Here is an 8,549-nt window from a genome sequence, read left to right as displayed (position 1 = left end):
TAGTCAGAAGGAAACGCCAGCGATCCCATGCTTTGGCTGCTGATCATCGGACGGCTCTCGTTCGTGCACTGCCATGTCGATAGACTAGTTGGTTTGGAGGGATCCGACGCCGTGCTTGATTGTGGAGATCTTGTACGCGAAAAGTTGACACTTCATGGGGCCAAGTTCGGAAAAGAAGAAGACACCTCCTGTTCCTGGGGCTATCACTCAAGGAGCCTCGGACCCAGCCAATTTTTTTGACCATCCAGTTTTTTTTTACATACTTCAGTCACATATGCTGATATACATTTGCATTTTATCTTTATGAGCACTTTGGAATTACTTAGCTGACACACATCTTAAGTTTGATGAAACCAGTACATGCATTTTGTAGTCGACATGAACGTCTTCTCACATTGAATAAATATTGTCAAAAACATAAAATAAATATGGAAAAATTATAAACACCAATATCAAGTCTAGCAAGAACTTAGACCCTAATGTGAGGTACGCTCAGTACGCCTTTGACCCTCTAGGTAATAGAGCTCTTGCACCATGGAAAGTCGCGCTCATTTTTATACTTACAAGTACACCGACTATTTCGATTATATACATGCGCACGTACGCCCCCTAGCTCGCACGAGAGGTTCTTCATTTTTCTATGTGGCACTTGCACGTTGCTCCAAATAACTTGACCGTACGTACGTAGTACTACTAGTAAAGTAGTAAGTTATACAGACCGTTTTACTGCCAGAACCCTTTTTGCAATTAAACTTTCTGCCTTCTATAAAAATGTGGTACTCTTGAAAAAAAAACAATTAAACAGATAGTACAAAAATAGACAGTTCTCCGTAGTCCACGGTCGTGGTTAAGCTAGCTATGCATAGCTACTAGCTTGTCCGTTGGAAAACAGAGACAAAGCTAGCAATAGATAGTACTACAAAACAGCACCTCTATAGGTAGAGGATGCACCTAAGCTACTACATGCCTACAACACAACACCACAGACACACACGTCTACAAGCTAGAAAACATACATATGCTAGCTAGTAGTAATTCAACATGGAGTAGTAATACACTCAGATAATCGGTAGAAGTGGCACCATATATATTATTAACCTCTACCAACCTGGTGCATATATCAAACACAATGGAGTATACCGGAAGCCAGGCCCTTCCCTGCTAAATGAGGGCCTCACAAGCACACACACAACGACGTACCAGGAGACGGAAACGGGGGAGCAGGAAGGAAAAGAAACAAGAAGCAGCTAAAAAATGCTATGCCTTCCTTGTTGTCTTCTCTTCTCTTGTCTTGTCTCCTCGTCTCCCTCTTCGGCCGATGAATTGGAGCTAATATATATGTAGCTACTGCCTAGTGGCCAAGTTGGATGGAATCCGGCTAGCGGAGAAGGCTCCGGATGATCTCGGCCTGCGGGCTGGTTTCATCCAATGTGGACATTAGTTCAGACAGCCTGTCGGAGAGGTCGTCGACCTCCTGGTGGAGGCTCTTGATGTAGCCGCACGTCTCCTTCAGCAGCTTCGACGCCGACGACTGCGCAGCGTAGCATAGCATTCATGTCAGGAACAGCGAAGAAGAAAAAGAACAGTGTTAATCCTTCTCAGACTCGGCGGCGCCGCCGTGACGAAATGTGCAGTCAAAGCCGTAGTCCGGCCAGTGACAGTGCGCTGCACAGACGTACGCATGGAACAGGCAACTGATCACGGGAGGACCAATGCGCGCTTGTCTAAGTACGTACCCGGCTCGCGGAGCGGCGGCGGGAGGATTCCGGGAGCAGGGCCTGAAGCTTGGAGATGAGCTCGTTGATCTCCTCGTCGGTGATCCTGCCACGGCGGCTTGACATCTCTCTTTTGCTGGCTCTGATAGGGCACAGCTGGTGTATGCGTTGGTAGTTAGCCTTAGCTGGTGATTCAGCCGATGGTGCGCTTGGGTGTGTGGGTGTGATGGTGAGTGTCTAAGTGAGACGGGAGCAGAGGGAACGAGGAGGTAGGCAGGGAGCGCAGCCGGGGCGGCTATTTGAAGGAGAACGGGGCAGAGATCGTCTAGCACATTGATAGCGAAAAGAGGCCACGGGCCCACTGAGCCTTCATTCAGGCCCGGGCTCCCGACACTGGCCCCAAAATGACCAGGCCCGGGCTACCGACACTGAAGGACCCAGAATGATGACCAGGCCCGGCCCATGGGCTCCAGAGAGTCCTGCGAGGACCCCAGGGCCGGGGCACCATTGCTCCTCTGTCCTCTGTGATTATGATTTCGAGCAATGTGTGCCAGTCAGCCAGAGTTAATATCGCAAGTAAGTGAGAGCATGTGTAAAAGAAAAGTTGTAAGTAAGAGCATCTCTGACTCTGGCGAAGCTAAACATGAGTTGTGCAGTCCATAGAAACAGACTTTTTTGCAAAAAAACATCCTGCAATAAATAGACATCATGCAAAAAATATCGTAAAAAATGCATACTCTTGACTACACAAGTTTCAGTTGACTACACATGATTGAATTTCTGACACCACACTGTTTGTGGCACTTTGGGTAAAAAGAACCGGTATTTATATCTATATAGTGTAAAAAAAAATTGTTTACATACTTCAGATGGTACTCATACTATGATACCACTTTCATTAAATTAATGGTTGCGTGCATCACTTAGCTTCTTTTCAACTACTCCCTCCATTTCTAAATATAAGACCTTTTAGACATTTCACTATAGACTAAATACGAAGCAAAATGAGTGAATCTATACTCTAAAATATGTCTATATACATCCGTATGTAGTTTATAGTGAAATCTTTAAAAAGTCTTATATTTAGAAACAGAGGAAGTACATATATCACTCTTTGAGGCATCCAGGGTGAAGAATTAACTTATTCTTCACCCTAGCCGTTTCCCCGAGCCATAATTTCATGTCACTCTTTTTTTACATGCAAAACGGAACTTTCTAGCATGCATGTTTTAAAATTACCTTAGTTTCAATATAAAATACCTAAATAGCTTTTAGTATTATATTATCGTATTATATTACCCCACCATATATATTATCATATGCTTAATGTAACTTTATATCATGCATGTTGTAAAATTACCTTACATTTTTTTTGTACTACGGAAGACAAACTTCCATTCTCAAGAGTGTAAAATTAGCTCAAGTCTAAACTTTTTCTTACATTTTTAAGTCATAGTCGTGGATTGGACTAGGTGAGGAATAAGAATCCTTCATCCAGGGTGACGAATAGCGTGATCCTATATATATGTATGGTGTAACTTCTTTTTGCAGACACCTTAAAATTTACAACAAGCACCTCTAGCGGTCGCCCTAAAATAAAAAATGACGTGGCAGGAACCTAACACTCGCCGATCGTCATCCCCCCATGTCGATTCGCTTCTCACCGCTGACGTGACTTTGTCGGCCACCCCTAGCCCCGTCGTTTGAGACGTTCGCTAGGACCCACACTAGTTCTTGGCCCGCCGCGGGACGCTATAGTTGCCACAACCAGTGGCGGAGCTTGGTATAAATTGCTAGGGGGGCTAATGCAAAAACATGAGTATTTTGGGGTGTAAACTGCTAAAAAAACTCATCTAAGCCCTTCCCTAAAAATATTCCTCAGAGTTTGGTCCAAGGCGGGGGGGGGGGGGGTGGCGCCCCCCCCCCCCTCGTCCTCAACATAGCTCCACCAGTGGCCACAACATCGCCGCCGCCCACCATGTTGATGAGCGGCCATTGCGACCACCATGTGACCGTTGGCGAGCCACTGCTCCTTGTCAAGGGCTCGACCTCCGTCGGCGCTCTACGAATTTGGCCATATCCGATGGCTCCCCTCTAGCCCAGCCACATTCATGCCGTCTTTCCTTGACCTTTGGTGATCTCCGCCGGACAAAATCAAGCTCGACACTAGCCGACCGCCAAATTCGCCTACCTAGCTTCCCGTAGTCGGATCTCATGTTTCAGTTGCTTTCCAAATTTTATGACACTAGTTTTAGGGCATCTCTTAGAGCCAAGCAAATTTGGCGTACAAAACCCTAATCTCTCGTACCTTCAAACCATTTTAAGATATCAAAATTTACATCACCCACTGAAGATCCTATAAGTATCTTAGAGGTTGTTTGGTTGCCAGCCGCACCTCGCCACGCCATAGGTGCGGCACGTCACAGCTGCCGAGGCTGTCGTTTGGTTTTCTATAAAGATTAGGCTCGCCACAACCTACAACCTGCTTTGCAGTAGATATTTTCGTCAAATGTGTGGCGTCCGTTTTGCTCGCCACAATCTGCGGTGCGTCACAAAGTATGGCTCCATAAGTGTGGCAATTTAAGTCATGAACCAAACAGCCCCTTAGAAATCACAGCAAAATGAAATTGCGAAAACTATGGACAATGTTTCTACAGAACTCGAACCAGAGACCCTAAGTCTAAGCAGTCTTCTGCTCGACTAGTCACAAGTCACGTAGTACCGCGAAAGCAAAACTGATTGCAAGTTTTAGCACAGTGCTCCCTTTTTCAGTACAAATCAATGACTAGGGTTTTGACTTTGGGCAGCCCCTAGCTAGGACGAGGACCAAAGCGTCGATCAAGGCAGGAGTGTACTGCCGCAGCGCAAAGGCGACAGGCTAGATCAGAGCGGGATCCTTCAGGGCCTATGCGTGTCTCTCTTTTCAGAGAAGAAGAAGCACTTTTACGGACATGGCTTTTCGTCCTATGGGAGAAGGGAAGAAGCCCCGCTGCCTCCCTTGTGGGGGCTGACCGACGATCCTCGAGATCTTCTCTAGCTTCTACACGATCTGTGCAACTATTGGCTAGGAACATGGTAGAGACACCCAAGGACCCACGTACACTGTCCTGGAACGCTTCCGGTCAATTCCATCGATGTGGTATTTCCGTAACCTGCTACTATCAGATAATTATAAGGTGCAGTTGATCTTGCACTGTTTCAGAATGAAGAGTTTAGAACCTGCAGACGCAGACGAATCCAGTCATTGCCCTGTTTTGGCTGCCGCTATCTCAATCTTATTCTTACCGACGGAGAATACCAGAAGTCGAACCTGGTCGTCGTTTGTGCCCACCTGTGGTCCCTGGGGTTCACACTCGGCCACGCCCTCTCGTCGTCGGAAACGAAAAGCAGAACGATCGTTCCTGGCACAGTGCATTGGGACAGATCCGGCACCATCAGGTTCAACGAGGATCGGTATGGGCATAGCAGCTCGTCATGTCCCCAGTTACACCTCACACGCTGATATGCCTGATGGATTTTTAGTGCATCACAGGAGGAGCAAACAGCCCTCCCGGTTCCATATATATCTGTCATACAGAATTCAAATGTAAAACAATGGCAATAGTCCCTAAAGTAAGTAAATGCAATAGAAACGGTAAAGGCTGCGCAGAGCCATAACAGAGCAAGGGGAAAGAGAAGGCTACAGCAGCCCTATATGTTGACCGCAAACTATTGGATCCTTAAGCAGAGCTCCACGCTGTCTTGGTCATTCTGACAACATAAATTGCCAGTTTTCGGTTTCTTCAGTGGAGTCAGATTGGAGGAGGCCGGAGTGTTTGGGCTGAAGTTGCTGAGCTTCTTTCCCCCAGGAAACGCGCCACTAGGCGGAGAACTGGGCTCTCCACCAGGTGATGTGAGTAAGTTCCTAGATAAAGCTTCAGAGAGAAGGTTTTCGCAAAAAAAAAAAAAAAAAAAAAAAAAAAAAAAAAACCTTCATCAGAGAGAAGTAACAGAACCTGCAGTGGTAGACCTTGGTAAAGTTGTTGAGTTGTTACGTTCCTTGTGCATAACGTTTCCTTGTACTTATCCACTATAACCACCATACCTGGTCCTCGAGATGACCGCGGCACCACCTCCTCCATATCCCTGCATGTAGGGATCGGTGGTGACCCTTGGTGTATATATATGTGTAATCTCTTGATGAGTAAAGTGTGCATTGTTCCACAATTCTTCTTGGTAATCAGAGCTATCGATCTATGTCTTCCCAACCCAACTCCCCACCCCCTGGCACTGCTGCCGACGTAACAGCCCCTGCCTCTCCGGATCGCCCCCGTGCGACTCTCTCTCCCGATCTCCCCTCTGCACCACCCGTCCTCGGTGCTCTCTCCCTCTCCACTGCCCTGGCTGCGCTCCTCCCGGCTGAGAACCTCCCTGCTCCACCATCCTCCCGCCTCCCTTCCAGCATCTCCGATGTTGTTGATTTCAAGTTGGCCCTTGATGGGACAAACTTCATCCGATGGCGCAACTTCCTCAACCTCATCCTCGCCCGCTACCACGCCGAAAACCATGTCCAGGACGGTGCGGTCGACCGCCTCTCCAACCCGCAGTGGCGCGACGACGACACACACGATCGTGCTGTGGTTCTTTTCCACCGTGGACGGGGCTGTCCTCGACGTCGTCGCCCCGGCCGACTCCACCGCCTACACCATCTGGAAGCGCCTCCACGAGTACTTCCTCGCGAACGAGGCGGAACTCGCGATGCATCTCGGACAGGAGTTCCGGGCGTGCGTTCGCGGCGACCTCTCCGTCAACGACTACTGTCGTCGTCCGCAGAACATCGCCGCTGCGCTCGCCGACGTCCGCGAACCCGTCTCTGATCGTACCTTGACGCTGCAGATGCTCGATGGCATCGGGAAAAAGTTCGAGCTCCAGGCCGCCATCATCCAATCCACCGTGCCTCTTCCCTCCTTCGCCCAGGCCCGCTCGCGCCTCGCCCTTGCGGAGCTCACCCTCGACAAGCGGGCGCGCGCTGAGGGCGCGCACGTGCTGGTCGTCCATGATGAGCGCGGCGGTGGACGCGGCGACCGCGGGGATCGTGGCGATGGTGGTCGCGGCGGTGGCACCCTCCTAGCGGTGGGCGCGGCGGCGGCAACCAAGGCGGCGCTCCCTACGCCGGCCGCGGTGCTGGTGGCGGACGCGGGCGCGGCCCTGGCCGCGGTCGCGGTGACGCCCCTCCCGGTGGCGGGCGGGGCTCCCATCAGCAGCCCTGACTGGGGTACTTTGCCCCTGTCGGGATGCCGTTCCCGCCTCCCCGCACGCCGTGGATCCCGCCCAACTCGGCTGGCATCCTTGGTCCTCGTCCCGGCGCCCCGACGCATGCCTACCCGATGGTCCAGTCGATCGCGCCGCCCGTCCCCTACTCCGGCTCACCTCCCACTTGGGGTGCGACGACCATGTACCACGCTGCACCGAGCTATGGGACTGCCTTTTCCCCTCATGCCGAGTGGATCATGGACACAGGAGCTTCTTCCCACGTGACCGGGGACCCAGGTATTCTGATCAAGTCTCATCCTCTATTAGCGTCTCATTCTCACCACATTATTGTCGGTAATGGGGCTCGCATCCCGGTCATCGCCGTTGGTAACGACCGTCTTTCCTCTCGACCCTTCTACCTCACTCACATTCTCCTCTCCCCCAACATTGTCCAAAACCTCATTTCCGTGCGTCAATTCACTCGTGACAATTTATGCTCTGTGGAGTTTGACCCTTTTGGTTTTTCCGTGAAGGATCTTCGCACCAAGGTGGTTCTTCTGAGGTGCAATAGCTCCGGTGACCTCTACCGCGTCTCCAACGTCTTCGGCACTCCTGCTAGCGCTACGCCGGTGGCCCTCGCCGCTACTTCATCGGATCTTTGGCATAAGAGGCTCGAGCACCTGAGCTCCTCCACCCTAGTTTATTTTCCCTTTGATGTTCCTTCACAATGTAATAAAACACCCTCGTCACCCCTTTGTACTGCCTGCCAGTTAGGCAAGCACACATGCCTTCCCTTCCCCACCTCTACTTCCTACACCACCGCACCATTTCAACTCTTACATTGTGACTTGTGGACCTCTCCCATTGTTAGTTTTTCCGGCTATAAATACTATCTTGTTATTTTGGATGACTACACGCATTACTCTTGGACTTTCCCTCTTCGTGCCAAATCTGATACTTGTGCCACTTTGCAGCGCTTCTTCGCTTACGTTCTCACTCAGTATCACGTCACCATTCGTTGTTTGCAGTGCGACAATGGCGGCGAGTTCCTCACCACGGAGCTCCGTGACTTCTTCTCCTCCCATGGCATCACGTTTCGTCTTAACTGCCCCCATACATCCCCACAAAATGGCAAAGCGGAACGCCATATCCGCACCACTAACGATGTCATCCGGACTCTCCTCTTCCAAGCGCACCTCCCTCCGCCATTTTGGGTCGAAGCCCTCCATACCGCCACCACCCTCCTCAACATCCGCCCATCCCGTGCCATCCACCACTTCACCCCCACTTCCTTCTCTATGGCGAACATCCCACCTACGACCACTTGCACACTTTCGGCTGCCTTTACTTTCCAAACCTCTCCGCCACTGCGCCACACAAACTTTCTCCACGCTCCGCCCGCTGCGTCTTCCTTGGCTACCCCCACGAACAAAAGGGCTATCGCTGCTTCGACCACTCGTCTCGCAAAGTTATCACCTCTCGACATGTCGTATTTGACGAACACAACTTTCCTTACGTCTCCTCGTCTCCTGCCACAGAAGATGCGGCGCAGATCCCACCTGTTCCCCCCGCTCCAACCGGATCTCTGGAGCCTGCCCAACC

The 8,549-nt window shown here is 50.5% G+C and overlaps 1 protein-coding gene across 1 annotated transcript; it reads right to left on the bottom strand.

The window, feature by feature from the left end:
- Positions 1 to 1,063: 1,063 nt before the first annotated feature.
- On the bottom strand, positions 1,064 to 1,979 carry LOC123447077 (transcription factor ILI3). Its single transcript, XM_045123643.1, has 2 exons — positions 1,737 to 1,979; positions 1,064 to 1,531 (listed from the first exon to the last, which is right to left on the bottom strand). The coding sequence occupies exons 1-2, from the start codon at positions 1,839 to 1,841 to the stop codon at positions 1,379 to 1,381; spliced, it is 258 nt and encodes an 85-aa protein (XP_044979578.1). The 5' UTR covers positions 1,842 to 1,979; the 3' UTR covers positions 1,064 to 1,378.
- Positions 1,980 to 8,549: the final 6,570 nt, after the last annotated feature.

Source organism: Hordeum vulgare, chromosome 4H (assembly GCF_904849725.1).
Source record: "Hordeum vulgare subsp. vulgare chromosome 4H, MorexV3_pseudomolecules_assembly, whole genome shotgun sequence".
Taxonomy (NCBI): domain Eukaryota; kingdom Viridiplantae; phylum Streptophyta; class Magnoliopsida; order Poales; family Poaceae; genus Hordeum; species Hordeum vulgare.
The sequence above is the reverse complement of the archived record's forward strand: the minus strand, read 5'-3'. Positions and strand labels throughout refer to the sequence as shown.

Bases quoted from the DNA above. Each gene is read 5' to 3' on its own strand.
- LOC123447077 (XM_045123643.1), bottom strand. From the start codon at position 1,841: ATGTCAAGCCGCCGTGGCAGGATCACCGACGAGGAGATCAACGAGCTC. The intron at 1,532-1,736 runs GTACGTACTTAG...TACGCTGCGCAG, and splicing joins GCCGCCGCTCCGCGAGCCGG to TCGTCGGCGTCGAAGCTGCT.